Genomic DNA, 25,972 nt, shown 5'->3' with positions numbered 1-25,972 from the left:
GTCAGACCACTCAGGTTGAAGGGGACCATATTCCTTATTTTCAATAAATTATTTCTAAGAACAGAGGCAGAAGTCATTTTTCTATTGTGTGGCCTAACGGTGGAATAATTACAGTTTTTCTCCAGGTAAGGAAAGTATGAGTTCTCTCTTGGGTATGATGAAGGCCTCCTAAAAGGAAAAGGCAAGTCCTTTAAAAACCCAGGGGATACAGCAAGTTTAGTAGACGTTAACGGCAGAGTCTGAGTGGGAGGTATACCGGTGTTCATTATAAAATTCTTTCAACTTTTCTGTAGGTTTCAAATTCTTAGAATGAAATGATGGGGAAAACCCTAGTTAATGTTATGAGAACTAACAAAATTGCCTCAACCACTTGCTTAGAGAAAAATTCCCCAGTTTTCAAGCCATTTTTAACTTCACTATTCTCAGTGTTTAATCCATGTCGTGACTCGTTCTGGACTTGAGCTGGGAAACTCTAAGGCACGGTTTACTAGAAACAGAGAAAGCAGTGGTTAGGTGCATTTCTTTAGCTAGCAGTAACTCTACTCATCTGTTTCTTTAGACTCCAGCTAAGGTTGAGACAGAAGATTAAAACAAAAATGGAAGAAAGATAATAAAAGGATGATGCACAGTCTCTCTTCATCACGCCTCATAATTACACCATTTCTGAGAAAATTACAGTTGCAGCAATTAAAACATGCATTTTAATTTAGGAGCACAAAACAAGAAGGAAGTGTTGAGGTAGCTTGCTCTCAGGACTTGAGTGCTTCCTACATTAAAAGAGACGATTTTTCCATTTTTTAGGAATATAAAACTGGGATACTTATTCTGAGTTCTGCCTGCATTGCACTTTTTTAAGGGAATGTGTGCCTCTGTGTGTGTGTGTGTGTGTGTGTGTGTGTGTGTGTATAAGTAGAGGGCATAAGTAGCTAAATGTCACCAATCCACATAAAAGCATTCTAATAAGAAAAGAAGTAAATGCCTGAAGTAGGACATTTGAAAACTATTTTGTCCTCTTTTAGCTTTATCCCCATTTTAATTCCTCCTACTATGTGTCAGTGTATGAAAGGAAAAGTGAGCTGTTTGCTCAGGAATTAATTATAAATACAGGATTTTCATTTTACACAGAAAAGCAGCAGGAGGGGTTAATGAATTTTTTAAAGACTATTTCCCCCCACATTTAATCATTCTTGGAATAAAGTAAAAACTCTTTTGAAATCAGGTGACAAGTGTCCCTAGAAAAACCTTTATTTTATAGGTAGAATATACTCTCAGATGGAAATTATCAAAGTGAACATTTTAAAAACAACAATGTAGAAATTTGTGGTAATGGTATTTTATGAATACTCTGGTTGCAGAATACAATACCTGGTCCAGGCTTAGGTTCCTTTTAGTGTTATGTAGATTTTGCTCGCATTAAAAAAAATTATAACTAGGACCATCTATTAAGGATCTATATACACTACTTTTTATCTTCATTATGTAGATAAGGAAAATCCATCTTAGAAAAGTATGGACTGCCCAGCATCACACCGGAAGCAAGTTTCTGAATCAGGAGCAATGCTCTTAAACCCTTCAATGCTTTATTACATGAGGGTAAGATGTTACTTCCTATCAAACTCAGGGCTTTTTTTTTTTTTTTTTTCCTATTTAGAAATGCCATTTTAGAACTGGAAACGATACGCACCTTTAGTTCCTCCTTCTCTTTGATAAAACACTTTGAGCACCTGGTATAAGCCATTGGCATGACCTGACATTCACCCAATACTAGCTTTCTCTTGTATTCCCTTCACCGTCCTCATTGCAAAAGAACATTTTTCTACAGGTGAGCTGAATATTTTCATCTATGTCTTTAAAGCACAAGGGCTAGGGGGAAAAAAGGAAATAAAAGTTTGTAGCCAGTGATAGCTCTCTCTGTATGCACAGGAGTGGCAAGCACTAGTGACTGAACTGCTACATACTTAAAGCCAGAGAACTAGAAGGTGCCTTGGTCTGGCTGCTTTAGTCAACACAGGGGCCTCCACTTACTGAGTGCGTGTGATGTGCTGAAGGCAGCCCTGTTCCCTCGAGGAGACTGCAGTCCGTGTAGGAAGAAGACACATTTTTTTTTTTAAAGATTTTATTTATTTATTTGACAGAGATCACAAGTAGGCAGAGAGGCAGGCAGAGAGAGAGGGGGAAGCAGGCTCCCTGCTGAGCAGAGAGCCCGATGTGGGGCTCGATCCCAGGACCCTGAGATCATGACCTGAGCTGAAGGCAGAGGCTTTAACCCACTGAGCCACCCAGGCGCCCCTTGAAGACACATTTAAAAAATACAACAACACAGGGTAAGGCAGTAGCCCGGACTTGGTTTAGGAAAAGGTGGACGAAGTATGGGCGGGGGTAAACAGAACAGCCAGGGAAGGCTGGCCAAGAAAATCCTCAGGGGAGGAAAGAAAAGAAGAGGGCATGCGCAGGGAAGGGAGGTGTGTAAGGCAGTCTGGAGATCAGCCACGAGAGCGCTGCAAGTGGAGACTGTAGTTTGGGGCATACTTACTGGGGGGATGTATTAATTGTATCAGAATAAAATGCCCTGAATTTAGGAAGTAAAAATCAGTCTTAAACTTTCTTTATATTTCACATAGTTAGAACACGAGACTCCACTGGACCCAAAGAAGAGTGAGCTTGCTACATGTTAAAGACATGCCAGCTTCATGGCATTAACACCAGGTCTAAGGTCCTTCCTGTGTTACGTGTTTACACTATTAATTAATGTACCTTAAGTGTATATTCTCAGAATTTTAATCAATGAAGTACAGAGTTTCCGATTAAGAAATTCAAAACCTGCTTTGCATACTGAAATATAACTGCAATTACAGAGAATCTAGTTGCATTAATCTAACTCAATGCAAATAATTCTAGGTGAAATTTTTATTTAAGTAGCAGAGAAATACTGCAAAAAGGACTCCATATGCCGCAACGGACAGAGAACTTGTAGAAAGAGTATAGAGAAGGTAGTATGGCAGCATTTAAAAAATACAAATGTTCTAGAGCAAGCCTGCAAACAGCTGAGTATATTTTCCGCTGGATTAGCTGCAAAGTGCAGGCATTTCTCTTACTGCTTAAAACCCCCATATTCTGCAAACCACACACTAAAATAGGACCTAAACACAGGTAGGGCAGACCATACCATACCTATGCAACTTTGTCATGGAATGCTAATAAAAACAGTAATACTAAATAAAAACACTAACAGAATTTAAAAATGTTAAAATTCTTGAATAAAAAAACCAGTACTAATAAGAGACTCTCCTTTTTAAAAAAAAAAAAAAGGGTGAAGGTAGTTTGATGAAGAGGAGTGAAAGCAAAGATGAAGGCTGCTGTTCTTGAGGCAGAGGTGCAGTGTGCAAATCTGGGAAGCACCCCCCACCCAAACTCCTCGGAGACAAAGCACAGGCCAGACCAGCCAACAGAGAGCGCACGGGGCTGAGAGGCCCCACAGATCTGCGTACCCGGCTGCTCTGTGGGCTGCACTACTGTACAAGCTCCTGTACTTGGTGTTGAGCTGTTCTCACGAGGTGGTGCGGACCCAGGTGCGAGGTAACGGGTGGGATGTGGCAGGTGAGAACTCAAACTCACTGGGTGTGCATCCTTCCCACTAGAGAATGATGCTATGTGTTACTGGCACGCGTCCTTCCTGGTGGCCAGATTGGAACTGGGTTTAAATTAAGGAAGAAATTCCACTCCTGAGTCTTTGTTTTTAGATCTCTATTTTAAGAAGTCAGTTTGCAATATATCTACTTCCATGAAAAAGTGGACAAATTTGAACTATAAAATTACAGTTCATTTCTTGGGCCTGTCTCTTCTTCCAGTGTTTAATTTGTAAGGATCTTACTTTCTAACTTTTTATTATGAAAAATTTCAAACACACACAAATGTGGAGAGAACAATGTAACGAGCCTCCATATACCTATCATGTGGCTTCAAAATTTATCCTGCCCAATCTTGTTTAATCTATACCGCCACCTATTTCCTTTCAGTTTATTTTGAAGCAAATCCAAGACTCGCCTATTATTTTATCCTTAAATATTTCCGTATGTGTGTGAGAGTCTTTTAAAATGATCTTTGCAGGGAAAGGAAGTGGGCCTTCATGCTCAAATGTGATAACCACATGAAAGTCTAAATTTTGGAGTGTCTCCAACTCTATTGTGATAGCTTCAAAACATCATGAATCTGGGCAAGGAGTATGTATCAGGTTTCTCTAGAAGGGCTACTGTGGCCGGGTCTTCAGTTCAGACCGCTTGGGTTCACTCTCCAGTCTCACCATGTACTAGCTGAGGCCTTGAGCATGACTTAACTTCTGTGTGCCTTGATCCTTCATCTGTAAAATGGGTGGAAAAACACAACTTATGTCACAGAGCTATTGTGAGGAATCAATGAGCGAATGTACATGAAGTACTTGGAACGGTGCCTGGCCCAGAATAAGCACTGTGTGCTGGCCATTTTTAGAACACGAAGGTGCAACAGTGCTTATTAAAGATTAAAAACAAAAGAATGCAATTCTCTCGACTGAATTAAGAGTGCCAGGCGGCTGTAAGAAAGAGCCAGTCATGAAGTTCTAAGGATAAGGGAGGCAGCCAGCAGCTTTGCTTTGTAATGACTCTTATTACCTCAAGTGTTAAAAACCTCAAAGCCAGGGGCGCCTGGGTGGCTCAGGGGGTTAAGCCGCTGCCTTCGGCTCGGGTCATGATCTCAGGGTCCTGGGATCGAGTCCCGCATCGGGCTCTCTGCTCAGCGAGGAGCCTGCTTCCCTCTCTCTCTCTCTCTGCCTGCCTCTCCGTCTACTTGTGATCTCTCTCTGTCAAATAAATAAATAAAATCTTTAAAAAAAAAAAAAAAAAAACCTCAAAGCCAAATAAGTGGAATTTCAGAATCCTGAACAAGGACCAAAAAACAAACAAAAAATTTATATATACCTTGGCATCAGCTTCCCAACACTGACGTAACAGCTCAGCAAAACTCCTGGGGCAGCTGCTTGGAATGGTTAATCTCTACCACAGAGAGAGGAAAAGACAAAGCAAGGATTTACTCATGGAGGTAAGCAAATACCCACTGAAAGTTCTTAAAAGAGTTACATTAAGAGCACAAACAAGTCATTAAATGTTAAGCTTCCACAGACTGATAGATGGCTGGTGAGAATTTATGTTTAGATTCATCGTATCTCATCACTAAAGACACTTTTAATCCTGTTCTTCTAAAAAGACCAGTTAGGCCATGGGTGCCGCACCTCTGAAAATGTCTTCAGCACAGACCCGCACAGAGATCATTTGAGAGAAGTGGGCCTCTTCTGATTGGCCAATAAGAGATTCTGGACATAGGACTCATTAGTGCAAGGGCTGGATACAACAAAGATTACACTGTGAGCATTGGTCCTGTTCCAACATGTTACCGAAGTACTTCTCTAGGACTCGCCATGCCCCTGGAGGCTCTTTAGGGATCTACGGAGGCATTTTTGTTTATTTTTAAAACTGGAGACTTGCCCCTGGAGCGGGTCAAGAATGCTGGACATCTTTCACTACGTTGTAAATCCCTGACCAAGTACTCCCTTGCACTCCACCAAACTTCAGATGCCCCACATGCAATCAAACGAGGTTTAATCATTTTCTGGCTCTAGACTCGCTCTTTGATTTACAAGAAACACAAAAGTATATTTTGAGCAGATTTCAAATGCAATGAACTAAGAATGCAACTACCAAATAAAATAAATCAAGAGCAGATTGATGTCTGCATTATTCATATCCTTCCCAAGATTTTTGGAAACTGTCACCTACAACAGCATTGCTCATGCTGCTGGAATCATGGAGACCACTCGACTCCAGTCTGCATTTGTAGCTGTTGAATCCTATCTATCCATAGGTATGAGCTCTAAAATGTTCCATTTTCTCCTCTACTGTGGTCATGCCTGCGCATTTATACACAGTAATACGTATTTATTTCTTTGGTATATTACAATGAGGACATTATGTTGACTTCAAAATACAATGTGTGTGGGTAGGTTGTACTACATCCGAATTTCATTTCTGGAAAGTAGAGGGAGCATGAACAGAGTTGTTCTCCAGAGAGGCCTGGGTGTGACAGTTGAGAACCACAACACTAAGAAGTACCAAGATGAGTCACTCTGCAGTTTTCTTGTTTACCAAAGAAGTTTTGCAAATAAAAAACTGATACTGAACTTAGTTGGATTTGGGGGAGGGCTACGTACAAAACTAGAAAAAGAGTTGCCCTGGCAAGAAAACAGGTGATCTGCATTTAGAATTACAGATAACCTTAAAATCAAAATAAATCAAAATAAATACAACCCAAAAGTTTATAAACAAATGGCCCTCGCTAAGTTAAAGGCTATGCTAAACATTTTTTTTTAACTGATTACATAGAATAGAGAAGACTTGGTCAGCTGTACTCTTATTTTACTGTAATGTGAACTGGAAACCTTTTGATGAAGACCTAAAGGAAAATCAGGCGTTTACTTTTTAAAAATATTTATATAGGATGGTTGGTTAGGAGTGGCAACTAAGAGAAACAAAGTGACTGCAATTATTCAGCTGAATGCACCCCATGGCAAAGTAATTTCTCATTTTCAATATAACTTTTTCACATTTTTCTAAGAACTGAAATGGGACCTGGATGAATATGGATGGATGTTAATCTTTTCTGTCATCTTTTCTTACTGAGAAACTTTTTAGCTACCGCATCTGAGACATTATGAAAGAAGACATAATTATTTTAAATTATCTCATATGGTCAAATATCAGTTAAATCTAGACTCAGACACTAATGTAGGGTTTGTTTGGTGCACTAAAAAAGTACTTTAAGAGAAAATCCAAAGTATTTGAATCCTGATTACAGAACGATGGGCATTCCTAATGCATTAAAACATCCCGAAATAACCAGATACCAGCAACAGATTAGCCACACTACTTAAAACTTAAATATTTTACAAGTTCCAAATTTAAAATGAAAATACTTTCCAACCACTAAATTAGGCATGACATTTTTGAAAGAGTATATTTCTTTTTCTGCATTGTTTTCTACATAAGATGAAAAAAATTACTTTTTGTCCATTATTTTTTATTATCTTTTTTCCAAAGAGTAGTCATCAATGGATTAAGTTTTTTGAGGATTTCTGTCAACAGTGTGGGGTGCCTATTAAGAATAGTTTGGTTAAGTGACCGAAAATTCTCAGGTCATGATCTCAGGGCTAAGAGATCGAGCCCAGTGTCAGTCTCTCTAGAAGAAAAAAAATGGTTTTGTTACTTAGAACAAAACATATTTTATGAGAATCTAAGAACTTGTAAAGATAGAAATTATGCTATCAGAATATTTTGAATGACCACTGAGTTTTAGAGAAATTACGAAGACAAATACACATGTCTATAAGAATTACAAAATTTACTAGTAATATCCTCCTAATTTCATGACTTCTGTAAAGGTTCAGTCTTTGCTTTAACAGTGCTTTATGTATTTAGTTTTAATAGGATTTAATATTAGGAAAAATTATTGTTTAAAGGCCTTATTTCATTATTAAGCAGTCAGAAGCAAAAACCTTCAAATATTTTGAGAAAGTACTGATCTTCCTATAGATCCAAAAAGCAATCTAAATGGTGAAACTGAATAAGGTCCAGAGTCTAGTTAAGATTAGTAATGTATCAGTGACAACTTTCTGGTTTTGGTATTGGCCAATACCTGTATCTCACCAGTGGGGGAAGCTGGATGAAGGATACACAGAATTCCTTTTACTATTTTTGCAACTTCTGTGAGTCTATAATTATTTCAAAATAAAAAGTTAAAAAGAAAAGGTAACTCTAATATTTGGATATAGGTGTATTCCAGGGTGGCGGGCTTACATTTAAAATGTCTCCCTAGGTTTAAACACATCATTCTTTATTTAAAGGAGGTCTGTAAAAAAAAAAAAAAAAAATTTATACATACATATATATATATATATATATATATATATATATATATATATATATATGGCTTGCTCTTTTCAACTCAAGAACCCAAGGTATTCCAAAGTAAAAATAAATGAAATAATTAGAAGTTGAAAGGATTTGTAAATTATTTTTAAATCAAAGTCTCAATTTTATTATGAAATGAAATAAATCCTTGGCCTTTTTTTTTCCCCCAAGTTTTTATTTAAATTCCACTTAGTTAACATATAGCGTAATATTAGTTTTGGGTGCAGAATTGAGTGATTCATCACTTACGTAAAACCCCCAGTGCCCTCCTTAGTCCCCATCACCTCTTTAGCCCACCCACCCCCCAACTTCCCCTCTAGCAACCCCTTCAGTTTGTTCTGTGTAGTTGAGACTTGGCAATCCTTATAATGTTACGTCAACAGAATCTGTTTTGGTAACACGTGTCTACACTTATGAGATGAAATGAAGACTCCTTTGTGAATGGTGACAATGGAAAGTACAATTAGACTTAATTTCCATATTTTTGACAAATACTGAACAGAGTGAGAGTAGACAGGTAAGTAGCCTTGTAATACCCAGTTTTCCTTAAGTTCAGTCGAAAGTTGGGAAAACTTGCTTCGCCACCTGGGGTTTCTTGAACTTGCTATTCTGTGTCCAGAAGGGGAGGTACCTGAGTACCTCCGGGGGTTTTCAGCCGACTATCAGGTCACACACGGATGAGACAGCAACACTGGACTCTCGGGAATCCCTGAGGGAAAGGACGGCTGACAGCCTCCTCCTGTACAAGCTGACGAATTTCTCGAGGTTACAGATGGGTGATTCCTGGCCCACGAGCCAGCTACCCAAAGGCAGCGTCTAAATTCATTTTTCTTGTCTGCTTTAAACATCCTCGATAGATACTCATGTTCTGAAAGTGCTTTAGACGCACACCTTCTCTGCCACCCTTTAGAGGAAATATTATTTTAAAATACTGTTTTTTTCTTATACATCTTTGGAGGATCCAGTCAGCTTTTAAAAAACTTTCTTCTAATTTTCTTGGAACAACACAGAGGGAAAAAAGTTACATTGAGTGTTCCACTCCAAAGTCAACATTAGGTCAATGGCTTTCTTCACCCTCATGTGTAAACCCAGAACCAAACATCTAATCACCTCACTGGCGAAAGAAAATGGAACAGAAGCAAGCCGGTTCTCATGTCATGAAAATATCAGTTATCCTGCGTACGAAGGTCTGATTTAATAGCACACCAGGAATAAGCAGGACATTTAATTAAAACAGAACAGCTCCTGTGAAACACTGAGCGAGACACATTCTTAAATATAATGCCTTTTGCTTTTTCTTAAATTGGCAGCTCTCTCCCATCAAGTTCAGCCATCGTGAACATTTCATCTGTTCTCAATAGCTCGGGAGGACAAATTAATAAGGGTTAGGGTTATGTGATCTAAACTATGGAAACTTGGTTTCTCTTAGTCAATCGCAGCTGTTTGGTTAACGTAGTCTGTCCCTGCGCTCACATGGGGAGCAGATCAATCTAATTCTTTCATAGCGTTAAAAAGGGCATATCTCCACGTAGTCACCTTTTTGCAAATTATTTGATCCTCGGGTTGCACGCTTACCTTCTGCGGAGGGCACTGATCAGCTCTGGCAACGAAGCTCTGTGAAATCAGGTTGTTTTGCATTGCAAAGACAACTGCGGGCTTCCAGTACGGGATCTAAGTTCTCCTAGTACCTTTACTGGATGCCTTGTCCTTATGCTGAGGATTTCCATGCCTGTGCATTTCAGTCACAATTTTAAACCTTTCAAAATGTAGTTGCTCTCTTTGATATGAATGTACCACGTTCTCTGATGTAGGCTCATAGGTCCAACTAACTGAAAGCCTCAATTTGTGGGAAGAAGAAAAGCGAGGCTGGGGACACAGCACAAACGGTGTTTACGCCACTGAAGTTCTTTTGAAATGGAAAGGCTCTGCATGAAGAAGGGAACAGTTATGCCACTGCCTCGCCAATTCCAGTGAGGAGCTCATCTTCAATGTAGTGTTCAACGTAGGTGGCAAAACTGTAATTTTTCCCTTTTTTGAAACTATTTTTTCTTCTTTTATTTTTGAAATTCTCATCTAAGCGACAGTTTCTTGTACTATAGTGACTCCTGCTGGGAGAGGTAAGTTGAAGTAGCTGAAGGTCTCTTACAGATAGATCAACTCCCGGCCAGTAAAAAAGATGTCCTAAACGCAGGAGATGGAGTTAAACTGTTCCCCTACCTTGGACGCAATGGCTTCTTTCATCACTAAGAACAAACCCCTAGGTTTTACAATTGAGACTGAGAAACTAGTACAGTACTTGTACAATTTTTGATCTACAGCATCACGACGTGAAGCTGCAACAATTAGATGTAAAGGGTCCATTCATGAGGAATAACATCACTTTGACCCTTTGTGTTAGCTCCTACTGCTAATCTTTCCATAAGCGTGAACTTACTTTCAATTTGAAGAAGATGAAAAAGTCTTTTGCAAAACCCCAATACTGTTTTCTGATCTATGTACCTGAATGGAGAATCGTAGTCTTACCTCGTTTTTTTCCACTACAAGCCAAGCTACTTGTAATCCTTCCAAACCTTTAAAGGGGACCTCCCTTGTTAGCATCTCCCAGAGAACCTGGAACAAAAAGAAAATGGAATTTTTATTCTTGTACTTTATATTTTTGGTGTATTACTGAAACTTATCTAACACTTTACTATATCCAATTACCAGACAAAACCAACCCCACCTGTAGAAGCCTGGACAAAACATATATATTCATGCAGAGGACTTCTTCTAAATATTATGTACATACACACACATATTTTATATACACATACACACACGAGCACACACACATACATTCATTTTTTGTTCATTTTTATAAAGGAAAAAAACTAGTTTAGAAATCAGAACATTCAGAGCCAGACTTATGAAACCAATGGGCCTACATAATTTATCCTGTAAGTTACTAGAATTCTCACAGATTCCCACAAATTAGGTTTTATGTTTTGTTAGTCCAACACTTTTTACCTTCAATCACCAATAAACTTCTCTATAAGATAATAACTGGGAATTCAACTGTATTTTTAAAGGTTCAGTAATGGTCTGATAAAAAATACTCAGCCCTAAATCCAAACCACTGGCTAAACCATTCCCCCCGTAATGGTAGATACTTGCAGAACTGTAACACGTAAATTGTGTGTTTTGGAGGAAGAGCTCTCAAAATGAGTTGGTCTAAGGGAGTCATTTTCTTCCACCTCTAACATAATTATATGTTTTAAAATGTAATAAACATTTTATTTATATGTTATGTTCATATATATGTTATGTTCATATATATAGGCTAGGGGTCTGTGTGTGTGTGTGTGAAATTTATGTGTGTGTTCATATCTCTGCAATCCTTAAGATGAGCATGATTAATAAATTTGCACTGGAATGCCCGAAGAAACCAAACTGATGCTAGGAACACTGAAAATACCCAACGATTTGGGTTTCATTTAAAATACTAAGTAATGGAGATTTTTACATTTGGGTAACTTTCTCAATTTATACAAAAGGGCACCAAAATCTAAGTCTACCAATATATTTTTGAAGTGATAAAACAATTATAATTTTATCAGTAATCCTAAAAACAACGACTGTCATTTACTGAGTGATTACGTTTCAGATACTTTGCTAAACTCTTTACGGGTGTTACCATGATTACGACCAATCCCAGCGAATACATACGATCCTCATTTTATAGATGAGGAAATTAAGGCTTCAGAAAGTTAGACAAACTTGCCCACAGACACTCCGTTATCAAGTGGCAGAGCTAGAATGTGAACTTGCTGCCTCACCCCAACGGTCGAGCTCTTAACGTGAGGTAACTCTAGAGAAGCGAGGCTGCAGTACGAGAGAGAAGCCATATTTCAGGGGTGGAGCCACGGCAGAGGCGAGAAACGGAGGAGTTCAGCAGTTTTGAGTTAGACTGCTCTTGTTGTAAAAACAAAACTAAAAAGCCCACTTCTAAATAAGAAAGTAGATTGAGAACACGTACTCCATTCAAGAAGGTCCCATGGACCTTTCACTCTATAGAGCCACTGTTTCCTCAGCCAGTGTTCAGTCATATTTGAATCAGGACATGCTAAGTGAACTCTGGCTAATACGAAGATAATTAGCAGGAAAATCAGGGAAATTGGCAGATGCTGTTCAAGCAGGAGAAAAAAAATTCACTGAAGCCTCTTTGGGCTTTTAATCAAGTGTGTAAGGTACTTCTCTAGAAGAGCTACTGAATAATTCTATTTGAGTCCCAGAAGTGATTAAGAAAAAGTAAGGGGCATCCCAGAAGGGGACGATTCTAGCAAGCACTGTAAGTAAAGGACCAGAACAGGTATGCAGTCTGCACAGAGGAGGGGGACGCAGCATCGAGGGGGCTGAGCAGGAAATGAAGCCCCTTCATTCCCTGCAATTACCACTCCCCGGGTGCTAAGATTGGGGTGGGAGAGGGGAAGGCAAAGCAGGCAAATGGATGATTTTGGCCCTCCTAAGGAGAAAGGGAACAGTGAATCAGTCTCAAATAAATCAAATACTCCAGACCCCAAAATGTCCAAGTAGGTGGCCCCCTGCTCCCTGTTTTCTGATCCCAGCCTACAGGCACAACCCACTGCATGGGAGCACACATAAAGGCTGACTGGGTTGAGGTATGCAAAACCAAGAGCTCAGGAAGTGATACACAAAAAGACTTATGTCATTCTTCACTCCCAAATGTTCAGGTGGAAAATATCCGAAATCTACTGAGGTCTGAGTTCTGTTTCTCCACAAGTTCTAACCCCAGGAAAATAAGAGTTTCACTTCAATCTGTGCATGTGCGCATGTGTGTGTGTGTGTGGGCAGAGCTCCGACGGCTGAGGGGCTATGTGACAGCCGCTCACAGGAGGGTATGGACGTGGCTGTGAAGGCTTCAGTGTGAGTCCAGCCCCAGCCCCGGCCGAGGTCCCGTTACTGATCCCCCAGGTGTAGGAATGTACCAAAAAGCAGGTGGTTTGAAATGGGACAACAGCTGTTTCCGCACTAAACACAATGCCACTCGGCACAAAACACTCCTTTGTGGAAGAAGTCATGCAGAGGTCTAAAAATATATTAAACTAGGCCTGAAAATATCAGTGATGGGGATGCAGGCCAAACATGATTGTGATCTTTCCCCTTAAAAATACTTTCCAACTCAGTCTATCTTGAGACCTATTTACGTTTAAACTGTGCTCACAAGGAAACATTTCTATTTTCAGTTTGCAGAGAAACTTGGACAAGGCTGTGTACTTTTCCTGACCTTTCCTGCCAGACAATGGCAGGCCATTACCTGAGCCCGGCTTGTTCCGGAATGGGGCTCACAGACAAGCGACACAGCGACGCTCACCCTGAAGCTACGCTATCGTGGTTCTAGGCTAAGAAGCTTCTGGGAAAGGAATCCTTTCTGCACTGTCATTAGGACAGCTTTGTTTTTAAAGAGTAGCAAAGCCTTGTGTTCGCGGAAGGCTTATTCTTTCAATGATGTTTGCTTTCTTTAAGTCTTTTCATTTCTGTGGACAACATAATAAACCCTCCTCTCGCTCCATCCTTCAACAGAGAGCGTCCCGAGGGGGTAGCACAATCTCCTCTCTTGTAAGATGGAGAGAGAAACAGCTCCATGGCTCGCGAGGTTTATCGGCTTTGAAGCAGGGATCACCAGATCCACTTCTGGCATTTGCAGCACATTTCTTCTGACATTGGCCAGGGCTGGTTAGTCTGGCCGTGTGTTAAGAAGCAACCCAGGTTTATCAAGCCGCAGGGGCGAGGGACTTTGATAATACTAGGGGCTAAGTTCTTATCACAAGTCTGAAAAAACAAAAAAATGAAAAGCAAAAATATTTTAGGTGTTTTGGGTTTTTTTTAGGTTGGTTTTATAAAAGGACAACTCTTTTTAGGGTCTTGTTCATCTGTCCGAGACTGTGTGCGTGCGTGCGTTTGTGCGTGCGTGCGTGTGTGTAGGCACAATGAACAGAATAGACACTTCATGAACTATGGGATACTTTACGCCAAGAGATCCTTTACTGACAAATGGTCCTGGTCACTTACCTACTTTTGAAAGGACATCAAAAATTCTAAATTTCTAGTTATTTATTTAGAACATATTTAGAACATTGCTTTCTTAGATAGGCAACATTTTCAGTCTATGGATTACAAAGTTCTAAAACTAACATGCCCTACCTTACTAACCGATCCCTCCTGCTTTTTTAGTTAATACCTACTTTGACCGTGCAATGCTTTCTTCATTTTTTAAAAATCTGTGATTGTGGGGGCACCTGGGTGGCTCAGTGGGTTAAGCCACTGCCTTCGGCTCAGGTCATGATCTCAGGGTCCTGGGATCGAGCCCCACATCAGGCTCTCTGCTCTGCAGGGAGCCTGCTTTCCCCTCTCTCTCTGCCTGCCTCTCTGCCTACTTGTGATCTCTCTGTCACATTAAAAAAAAAAAAAAAATCTGTGATTGTGGGGTGCCTGGGTGGCTCAGTGGGTTAAAGCCTCTGCCTTCAGCTCAGGTCATGATCCCAGGGTCCTGGGATTGAGCCCCACATCGGGCTCTCTGCTCAGCAAGGAGCCTGCCTCCTCCTCTCTCTGCCTGCCTCTCTGCCTACTTGTGATCTGTCAAATAAATAAATAAAATCTTTAAAAAAAAAGTTTTTTTTAAATCTGTGATTGTTTCAACAAAAAGCTCTGGAAAGCATGCCTCATACTATTTCTTTCACCAAATGGTGTTTATCTAGAACATAACGGGAAGGGGTCAGAAGTAAATAAGATCTTGAATTCCTGTTTATAATGAAACTGGTTTATGTGCAACTTTCTGAGTGGAATTCTGCTGACAGAGCTATGGGTTGAGCGTAATCAGAATTCCAAGTAAACCTCTCTCTTTAAGATACTGTTTTCAAACAGAGTCACTGAAAGGCATTTTCTGTTTCCACCAGTCAAAAGAAGACTCTAACATGAACGCCGAGTTGATATTCAGAAACAGGTGACGGGGATTGAGATTCTACTCCGGCTCAGGAAAGCCAGCGGGTGCATTGCACACAAAAGCCGCTGGCAACTGTAAGGTCCTGGAAGGAGGTGGCGTGAGGTTTCTCTGTGAGATAACACTGAAACCAAAAGTTCACTCTAGCTGGAACCCACAGCTGTCTTTCAGATCTAATGTTTCTGGGATAGGGAAAGTCCAAGACTTGGAGAGAATTTTCAAAGTAAAAGCACTATACCAGAGCTAGTTCATATGCAAAATAATTGAAAAAACTATAACCACCTAAATATGTGTGTGTGTCTATATGACAGGCTAGTGAGAGTGTGAGAAGCGTGGTCTCCTGTTGACTCACTGTGACCCACTCCAGCCCAGAGGCCTCCCCACTCCCTCTGGCTCCACACAACCTGCTCTGGGAACTGAGGGCTGCTGAGGAACGCACAGTGGTTTTAACACTTACCAAAGGGCTGTAGGAAACAAAAGAATACACAGCGGGACAGAAAAAATTTGCTGGTTCCTGTTCCACAGGACAGACACTGGGCCCAAAGAGCAGGCAAAGGACATTTTAAATTACCCTAAGTTGGTGTCTAACACGATAAATGCATTATTGCTTAAAATGAAGGAACGTAACTTCTGAAGAGAAAACGATCTCACTAAAGTCTGAAATGACAACATCAGAACTCCCCACAGTGATCTGTAGGATGGTCAGAATGTAGTAACTTTTGACATAGGGAACCAGTTTTAGAATCGAGTCTCTTTAGGAACTTATGTTTTTTTCCCATCTTTCAATGAGACTTACTTGATCACTGTCTATAGTTCACAACCTTCATTCTTAGAAAGACCCAGAATTAAGGGAAATGAGGTACTTCACCTGAAGCTATTGTTCTCTTTCAACCTTTAAAATTTTAGCCTTTTGCCAAAAACACATATCTCATTCCTATAATGACTTTTTCCAATAGCCAACAAAACTCATCTCTATGATATTAAATTAATTTGGTAAGGTGCCTGGGTGGCTCAGTCGGTTAAGCGTCTGCCTTCGGCTCAGGTCATGATCCCAGGGTCCCAGGATGGAGCCCCGTAGGGGCTCTTTGCTCAACAGGGAACCTGCTACTCCCTCTGCCTGCCACTCTCCCCTGCTTGTGCTCCCTCTCTCTCCAATAAGTAAAATCTTTTAAAAAAATTATTAATTTGGTGCACATAAGATATATTATAATTTAGAAGAAGCTTGCTAACAAAAACAAGCCTAAGACTTAAGTAATGAAGCCAAAAGTAACTCCTGAGAGGCTGACGGCCTCTAGAGAATCAGGAACGCATATGGCAATGCAGGTCTCCTCTTGGGCCATCAGCAGTCACTTTTGGTAGAAACCAGAGAAGTCCAGGAAGTGGAGGCATGGCAGTTTGGGCCAAAATCAGTCTCCTCCTTTACCTGTCACTATGAAAATGTCCTTTTGAGAGTCATAATACAAATATAGAGGCAGTATGACAGGGAGATGAGACCTGAAGAGAAGGAACATCAAATACTATTTCGGACTCTTTAAAGGATACACAGTATTTTAAGGATAAAAGAACTCCTCAGAAAGGGGCAACAAATAAATTCCTTCTACCACCAAAGAACCACCCTGCCCCTCAACCCCTTCCCCCTACCGTTCCCCCTATTCCACTTACTTCTTTCCTTCTACTATTCCTCAAGAATGGTCCACCTCAAAACCCCTCCTCCAGAAGCTTCTGCTCCTTTAGGGAGTCTTTCCTGTGCTCTCCATTCCCTGAACACACCCCACCCCCACATTATCCTGTTCTCTGTGCTGCTCTGCTGTGACTTTTTCATCATTCCTTCGAGTCATGCCTCAGAGAGTCACACTGCTTTATAAGACCTGCAGCAGGCATGGGCAAGGCCATAAAAGCTACATGCACTTCCTTCTGTACTCTCTGGAAACTCACCAATCATTTTCATAGTTGGCGTTCAAAAATCTGTAATTCACTCATGTGGCAGACCTACTGGTGTGGTCTGAGCAACTTATCACAGTGAAGTCCTGTTCTAGATGGCCTACGCTTCCACTGACTTACACGGATGTTCCACAGTCGTGTGTCCAGGAAAGCACTCTCCACGGGACTGCCTCGGGCCCTGCATTATTTCAAATTTCATCTAATTGCTCTTTAGAAGTAGCATTGGTTTCTTCTTGACACAGGATGAAATAACTCAGATGCATAAAAGTGATCCAAGTCAACATTCTGGCAATTAGGAAAGTGTCCTCTCTGAGGCCACTGCTCTAGGCATTCCACCAGACACAGCATCATTGTCTTAAATCTGTATTAAAATGCTGAATCCCACTTCTAGAGGTGTTTGGTTTTTTAGATTTCCTTGAGCAACAACAACAAAAAAATGAGAAATGAACTCACCACACCATAGGAATATGTGTCACAAGTTTCAGACACAGGGAGACTTTGTATAACTTCCGGGGCCATCCATGGGAAAGTTCCAACCAAGGACATGTGTGTTGTATGGTTATGGAACCGAGAGGCACCAAAATCACATATCTGAGAAAAGAGAAACAAGTATCAACCTTCTACTACCGATTCATGAAAGAATTATCCATCACAAAAACTTACACATGAAGTTAACAAATACTTCTGAAAAAAATTAAAAGGAGTCCTACCTTCAAAACCCCATCAGCAGCTATAACAACTAAAAAAAAAAAAAAAAATTATGACAATCCTATTTATATATGATTTATGATTTATGACCCTAATTTATTTAAGTCATCTTATGCTGAAAAACCCTGTAAACTTCTATCTTCCATACAGCATATGAAAAGTAAAACTGAAGTATTTACTGCACTGAAGATTCTGCAAAAAGGAGCTGACATTAAAAAAGGAATAAAAAAACTAATTCCATGAGGTGCTGACTAAAACGTTTCTGAACATTTGTTTAAATCAAATGTAGTACTGCCCAGTAAAAACAGCATACATTAGTAATAGTAAAGAGAACCAAACTTTTTTTTTTTTTTTTTTAAAGATTTTATTTATTTATTTGACAGAGATCACAAGTAGGCGGAGAGGCAGGCAGAGAGAGAGGAGGAAGCAGGCTCCCCGCTGAGCAGAGAGCCCGACGTGGGGCTCGATCCCAGGACCCTGGGATCATGACCTGAGCCGAAGGCAGAGGCTTTAACCCACTGAGCCACCCAGGCGCCCCGAGAACCAAACTTTTTAATACAGATTTTATTGACCTATTGGAGAGAGAGCATGAGCGTGGGGAAGGAACAGAGGGAGAGGGAGAAGTAAACTCCCCATTGAGCAGGAAACCAGCCTTGGGACTTGATCCCAGGACCCCATGATCATGACCTAAGCCAGACACTGATGCTTAATGGACTGAGCCACCTGGATGCCCCAAGAACCAAAATTTTTACTTGTGTTCTGCCACTAGACTGCCAGCATGATGTTGAGGAGGTCTTCAATTTCATGGTATATATTTTTTCTCCCAATTGACGAGTAATTTTCTTGTAGGCAAGGACAACATTCATTCATTCACTTATTCATACATTCACTCACTTAACAAATATTTGCCAAGCACCTGTTATGGGCAAGCCCATGTACTATATTCTGGAAGAGGAAGGTGAGCAAGACTGTCTCTGGCTCCTGTGTATAGTCTCCTGGGAGAGACACTGAAACCAATGTCTGTAATCATGTGGGATAACACCTGAACCTAATATAATACTGTATGTTTATACTGGAATCAACATTTAAAAAATTTTAAAAATTTTCTTTAAATATGTAAGCAAGTGGGACAAATTCTACGAGAGACACAGAGATTGCCTTGAAATTAAAGAGCAGGGGTATCTAAGTCTAAGGAGGTCAGGAGTTTGCAGAAGAAATGCTCACACTAAGACCAGAAGAACAAGATGGGACTAACTAGACAGAGGAGTGCTATGGGAGGGAAGCTTTTTTTTTTTTTTTTTTTTTGGCAGAGAAGAGAGCCTTGCAGAAGGTCGGGAACAGAGGGGAAAAAAAGGCAATTTTGGAAGGCAGGGGCCTGGGCTGGAAGAAATGGAAATCCAATGAACCATTTTAAGCAAATGACAAGGTCAAATGTGCAGAGGGGAGAGTATATGACAGAAGAAACAGAACTGGTGGCAAGGAGATCACTGTGCACCCAAGCGGGTGCAGTCCAAGAGAGACTTAAGGAGGCCCATACAAAGGCTGTGGCAGAGGAGAGAAGCAGATGGAGTCAAGAAACATTTAGGAGGCCAGATCAGGGGTGTTAGGGTGGCTCCCTTGGTGAGTGCTGGATACTTGGTTTTGACTCAGGTCATGATCTCGCGGGTCGTGGGTCGTGGGATTAAGCCCTGCATCAGGCTCTGCACTCCGTGGGGAGTCTGCTTCCCTTTCCCTCTGCCCCCCCCCCGCCCCGCTCACACACTGTCTCTCTCTAAAATAAATAAAATAAAATCTTTTAAAAAATCGGGAGTAGGGGTGCCTGGGTGGCTCAGTTGGTTAAGCGGCTGCCTTCAGTTCAGGTCAGGATCTCAGTCAGGGCCCTGAGACCAAGCCCCACATCTGGCTCCCTGCTCAGCGGGGAGTCTGCTTCTCCCTCTCCTGTTGCAGCACCCCCTGCTTGTGCTCTCTCACTCATGCTCTCTCTCAGATTTAAACAAAAACAACAAAAACATCTTTTAAAAAAGAAGAAAGAAAAAGAAACTTTTAGGAGACCAAATCAACTAGGCTTGAGTAATGGGGCAGTGGGGATGGGGGTTGGGGGGAGAGGGAGGGCTCGAGGAGGAAGTCAAATAAAGAAGCAATCTGGCACAATGGTTAGAACAAGAGCTCTGCAATCAAACTGTTCTTTTTTATCTGACTTCTGGCTTAGGGAATTGGTATTGCCATTCGTGGAGAAAAGTAGGACAAAAATAATTCTGGGGGTGGTGCGGAGAGGAAATGAAAAGATCAATAGGGACACAATATATCTTAGAGTCATACAAATATCTATGTGGCCTATCCCGATAAGCAGACAGCACGTGGTTCTGAAGCTGAACTCTGTCTGGAAGTGCTAACAGGCAGACGGGGCTTTTACGGGAGTGGGTGAATGAGAGCGGAAGAGGCGAGGAGGTCCAAGGTAGACCTTGAAGAACTGTTCTGGTTTTAGTTTTTAATTAAATATTTTATTCATTTATTTTAGAGAGAGAGTAAGTGAACGAGCAGGGGGGGAGGGCAGAGGGAGAGAGAGAATCTCAAGCAGTCTCTGCACTGAGCGGGGAGCCCAACACTGGGCTGCATCTCATGACCCTGAGATCATGACCCCAGCCGAAATCAAGAGTTGGAAGCAACCAACTGAGCCACCCAGGTGCCCCCTGGCATTTCTTTTGTAAACCACACAGTGCCCTGAACACAGTAGCGGAACTGTTCTTCCTCAGCTGTTACTAATGACCTTGATAAGTGGGGAGAATATACTCTTGGCAAGAAATAGCCTAAGAGTAAATGTGATACTATATATAAACTGTTCGTATTTTCAAATAAAAATAAAAATAGTGTTAATATCATATTCAGTTACTTTTTAAAATACCTCTACCTTTTTTCTCATTATAATATTAGTAAGTGCTTCATTTAAAAAAAAACCTAACATAAAAACTTCTAACATAGAAAATAAGACTCTTTATTATTCCCTGTTTCAGAAAAAAAAATTGCTAAAAGTTAGGTCAATATTTTTCAATGTGTACATGTTTTCTCATCAAGTAACTGCACAAATTGTAATTTGTAAAATTCGAGACAGTCTCCATTGTTACTTAGTTTCCATAATGAGAGCATGGATAAAATCTGTAACTTAATCATCCCCATCCCATGAGATATTTGGGATATACTGATAAAACAGATTTTAAAAAGTGAAGTCAAATAAGCTGTGTATATTGAAATTCTGAGCACGGACTAAAAAACTAAAAATCTATAGTCATAAGACTCTGATACTTCCTACTAGATTCTAGATTATTTCCTAACAACTTCCTGTTCGCCAACTCGTTTAGATAGTGTTTAGCTTCAGGAAGTTTATGCCTGTAAGGAGCCAAAGGATAAGTGATGACCCAGCCAAAGGAGAGAAGTCAGCCACAGTTGCCGGGCAGGGTGGAGGTGATGGTCCCACCTGGATGACTGATGAGTGGCAGCTGCCAAGAACTTCCCTTGGTTCCCGCCCCACCGCAGACCTTACAGACCCCACAAGGGCCCCTGGCAGATCCCAGCTTCTCTTCCTCCACTTACCGGGACTACCCATTGCAAGGATCACATACTTAGCATACACCCATTTTAACTGCAGTGATTTAAAGATTTAAAAAAAAAAAAAAACGTACTGCTCCTGCTCCTTACTTAGAAGAATAACTTAGAAAGCATGTATATAAGTAAAGCATGCAAAGGGATTGACAGAAAGATTTTTTTTTTTTTAAAGTAGCAAGCTCTAACGTTTCCTTGAGCTAGTGTGGGCCAGCTACATAATCCCACTCACTGCCTTTGTCCATTAACTTCCAAATGACATAATAGAAGAAGCATTCTGATACTTTCCTACTAAGAAGTAATACTGTCTAATCTGTGAGACATTTTAAAATGCTCACTTTCTAAATTAGAAAATACAGGATCATAAATAAACTTTAGAGAGTACAGAAGAAGAGAAAGAAGAAAAAGAAATCATTTGCTTTCCAAACTCTGAAATGTGTTGATCATTTTTGGGCACTACTCCAAGTAAAATGACGGACATAAAAAGTTTACACCAAATAATTCAGAAGTAAAAAGAACAAAACTCAAAACTGCTGGTACAGAGAACCATCTAAAAATAGGAGACTACAAGTATAGGACTACATAATTTGATCTAGCAGTACCTCCTATAGAGTGATTCTAGGGGCGCCTGGGTGGCTCAGTGGGTTAAAGCCTCTGCCTTCGGCTCAGGTCTGATCCCAGGGTTCTAGGATCGAGTCCCGCATCGGCTCTCTGCTCAGCAGGGAGATTGCTTCCCCCTCTCTCTCTGCCTGCCTCTCTGCCTACTTGTGATCTCTCTCTCTCTCTGTCACATGAATAAATAAAATCTTTAAAAAAAAAAGTGATTCTAGAGAAATAACTAAGGATGTTTTAAAAATTTTTGCTGGGGGTATCAAGCTCAACATTTTTTATCACAGAAAAAAATGTAAACAACCCAAATATACATATTCTGTGCTGTTTATACAATGGAATACTATACAGCTTCTTGAAATAACATAAAGAATTCTGATATTTATCAACATTGGAAAGATTTTCATGGTATCAATGATGAGTCAAAACATCAGGGTACAAAAAGATATGAAAAACATGAGACTATTTCTACAACAAGGTGTATATATTTCATAATAAAATAGGCAAAATAAAAACTTAGGACTACATTACCATTTCTTGACTTGAGATCTCTGTGAATCACCTTGACAGGAGCCTCCATATGTAAATAGTGCATTCCTTTTCATACAAAAAGGAAGAATAGCATTTAATATCATTTTTTCAACATTGCACTGGTATTAACTTTCCATTTTAAAACATCAGTATTACCTTTCATATTTTTGCAAAGGATTCAATGGCAGAAACAAAATTCATGTGCTCTGTTTTTATATGATTGATAAAATAGAGACAGGATATGTCTGCATTGGGAAAACTGGAAAATTCATGTGCTTTAATCTCTTAGAAGTTAGAACTTGATTGTGGGTAAAGCTATTACAATACCTAATAAGGACACCTTAATTTTCTGTAGTCTCCACAAAAATAGCACAGTTACAACTGGAGGAAGTGGTCCAATGACTACGATCAGCCAAAGTTCCGACCAAGGTTTTCGGCTTTCATTTGGATGTCTGCAGCTACCCCGTTATTTTCTCAGTACTCTTTCCAGTAAGACCCTGGGAGAGGTGAGGGTGCAGGGGAAAACTGGTTGGATTCATAAGTTGTGGTTGGTAAAGGACTCAGAAAAATTTACAGTAGTTACAAAATATTCTCTTTTATAAGGATGGATCTTCGGGATAATCTATATTTAACTGTACTCCAAAATTCTCTCCAACATATTTAGAATGTATATCAAGTTACTTAAGTAAATTGAATGTATATACAAATAGTATTATTTTGAATATATTATATATCTTAAAATTATACTTTAAAAGACACATATTTCATAGTGATCCTCTTAGTAGCATCTGACTCTCTCTCTCTATGTATCACATACCTCCTTAGAATAAAGAAAAAGAGTATTTTCTACTGAAATACATTTCCTTTCCCTTTACTTCTCAAGTTGTCTTTTCTAAATAATGGAAGAAAAAGCCTCCCCATTGCCACAACCACACAAGCTCTTTTTGTTAATGAACTATCCACTACATGTCACAAGTAGGTTTTGGTTCTTTTTTTGAGTATATAGAAAATTTCATTTTTATAAAGGCTAATTTTTAAAATAATCTATTATTTTTCTACCATTCTGATTCTTAGATATTGAAGGTGTAAGAACAAAGAAAATTAAAAAATTTAAACTCCTGTAATACAAGAAAATGACTGAAAAAGAGTCAAGTTCACAAAAGTATCAGTAATTTTTAGCGATCTTAACCAAGATATAGCTAGAATACAGGAGAGCATTCTTCTAACACAAAGTTCTCCACACTACATACTGAAAATGCAAGAACTACAACCTAGGTAACTTTTAATAACCTCTAGGATTTCATAGTGACCTCTTTCTTAAGAACCAAATTCAGGTAGAATCTGTTTAATTACCATTAGAGGCAGGGCTCCATAGTGTCTACACTGGCTGACAGTGAAGATCTCCAAAAACAACATTCAGATACTAAAGCTTTAAACAGAGGCCTTTTCTTCCTTATGGAAGATGTTATAAGAGGAAAAATACCATAAGTTATATGTGTAGAATGTACAGTATGCATTTACAATTAGTGTGCATAAACACAGTAGTAATCACAATCACATAAAAATCTGTTTTTATAGAGCCCTCCACAATTCTGCCTTATTTTTATTGCAGTGAACAATGAAGAAGGCTAAAAAAAACACCATCATCAGTTTTGAGCTTCAGGGTTCCTAAAAAAGATTTGACTGGTATCATTCGAAGGGGGAGATGGGCAATCAGTGAGGACCCTTCTGAGACTGGGTCCCGGTTCACCCACTTGAATCCTTCTGCTTACACACTGGGAGGGGCTCGCGGCACTTTCAGATGTACCTGCCGGCCGACCCTCCACTTTCCTTCCTACCCAGAAAGGAGACAGGCTTTTTTTTTTTTTCCTGGCTTTGAGGAGGTGTTCTCTCAGCAGTGATGTTAAGCAATGCCTATTCAAAATGCATGAATCAACTCTAATTTGAAATGAATTTTTAACTCTTTGATTTCTCAACATCTTGTTGCTTCTGTGTCTTCCATCTTGGTCAGACTGAAAGGTGCACAGCTGAATGTGACAGAGAATCAACAAAAATCAAGGCTTCCTGCTTCATCTCCGAGTTCTGTGCCCTGTTCTACCAGAGAGAGGTGAAGTCATTCCGAAAGCACAGATTTCCTCTTCCTTTTACAGGCAATTTTAAATAGTAAGTGTTACTTGTGACTATCAATAAATCTCTTCTCTGGCCCTCTCTTCTCACCTGGAGCCAGACAGAGGAGAACCTGCCTCTCGGGGCAATTCACCAGCTATGAGAAAGGGATTTTCCTGCGCTGCGATTTGGCACACAGTGTTGTGTGCCCCCCCCCCCCCCCCCACCTGCCCCCCCCCGCCCCGTCCTCTCTCATCTCATTCCCTCCACCCCTAGTCTTTACCTCCAGTTCCAGTCTGCTACTTCATGAGCCCTGCTCTTTCTCTTCTTTGTCCTTCTGACAGAGTGCCAGTGATCTGGAGAAAGCCCAGAATAACTGAGCTGATCTGGAGCCAAGGGACTTGCCCCTTAGACAGGGACTGCACTGGGGAAGGGCCAGGAGGGACAAGGTTTTTATGGGACAAGGTTTACAGGCCTGGCAGGGGGGAGGGGAAGTAGAGGGATTGGAGAGGGGGTGGAGGGAGGCAAAGAAGCATGTGCACAGCAGGAAGCAGAGTGACTGCTGTCAGTTGATTTGTTTGCTGTCCTAAATGCCAGTAAGTCATACCATGGGTGTAACTGGCTAAGCACCCTAAATGCAAAGGTCTGTAAGGTGAAGTGCGTTCAGTCAAAGACTGCTCGGATATACAGACACATTTATGGAAGTGTATTTCCACAATGCTTCATGCAGCTCTCAGTGAACACACGTCCCTCGGCTTACAAACACGTGGTTCCTGTGAACTACTGATACATACAGACGTGACTACGATGTTACACGAAAATGTCTTGAAGAATGCGAAAATTTAAGGCTGATTGGAAATGCCTGATGCATGAATACACAATTAAGTTAATTAACACAGCCAAAGCCTTAAGTACACCATCCTAAACATAGAGCTTATTATTCTTATAAGGTAATGAAGTATCGTTCAGCAGCAGCATTTTGCATGAAATTTAAAAAAATTTTTTTCTTCACTTTCCCTATTTGAAGAATTTGGCAGGTGTTGATGAAACTTAAAACTGACAAGAAAATTCCCCAACGGGAAGACTGTTACTTTTGGAAATTACTGTATGACTTTCCGGTGAAAGCGGAGTGTGAGTTGCTCTCCTTACTGAGTGCTAAGTATCCTTTTCCTTGCTTTGTAAAGAGAAGCTTTTAGAGATTGGAGGAGCAAAATGCAAAGGAGTGAATTGCCCTGGTAAAATCTGGACACACTTGCTTTCTAGGGGTTGCTAGAATACAAATGTAACTATCAGTGTTCATTATTTAGATTAAGTTGTTTCCAAAGCAACTTTGACAGTTATAAATAAAACTCATAAACCTTCAGTTAGGAAAACGGAAAAAAAAAGAGATAAAAATAAATGGAATTTAAATTGCTTTAGAAAGCATTAGTCTATGTCAGAATTTATGAGGGGAAAAGAACTGGGCACCTTGTTTAGGGATTTTGTGTAT

At 40.2% G+C, this 25,972-nt stretch overlaps 1 protein-coding gene across 2 annotated transcripts in view; it reads right to left on the bottom strand.

Annotated features, from left to right (window-relative positions):
• Positions 1-25,972, bottom strand: part of LOC111143469 (mitogen-activated protein kinase kinase kinase 20) — a 178,799-nt gene that overhangs the window by 53,635 nt on the left and 99,192 nt on the right. For both annotated transcript variants that reach the window (XM_022497239.1, XM_022497249.1), the window contains exons 5-9: positions 22,378-22,443; positions 17,643-17,671; positions 17,386-17,523; positions 10,518-10,604; positions 4,953-5,027 (exon numbers count right to left, since the gene is read on the bottom strand). In XM_022497239.1, the coding sequence (XP_022352947.1) occupies positions 4,953-5,027; positions 10,518-10,604; positions 17,386-17,523; positions 17,643-17,671; positions 22,378-22,443 (395 nt within the window). The remainder of the gene's footprint in view (positions 1-4,952; positions 5,028-10,517; positions 10,605-17,385; positions 17,524-17,642; positions 17,672-22,377; positions 22,444-25,972) is intronic.

Source organism: Enhydra lutris, unplaced genomic scaffold (genome assembly GCF_002288905.1).
Source record: "Enhydra lutris kenyoni isolate GAN:26980312 unplaced genomic scaffold, ASM228890v2 scaffoldscaffold1, whole genome shotgun sequence".
Lineage (NCBI taxonomy): Eukaryota > Metazoa > Chordata > Mammalia > Carnivora > Mustelidae > Enhydra > Enhydra lutris.
The sequence above is the reverse complement of the archived record's forward strand: the minus strand, read 5'-3'. Positions and strand labels throughout refer to the sequence as shown.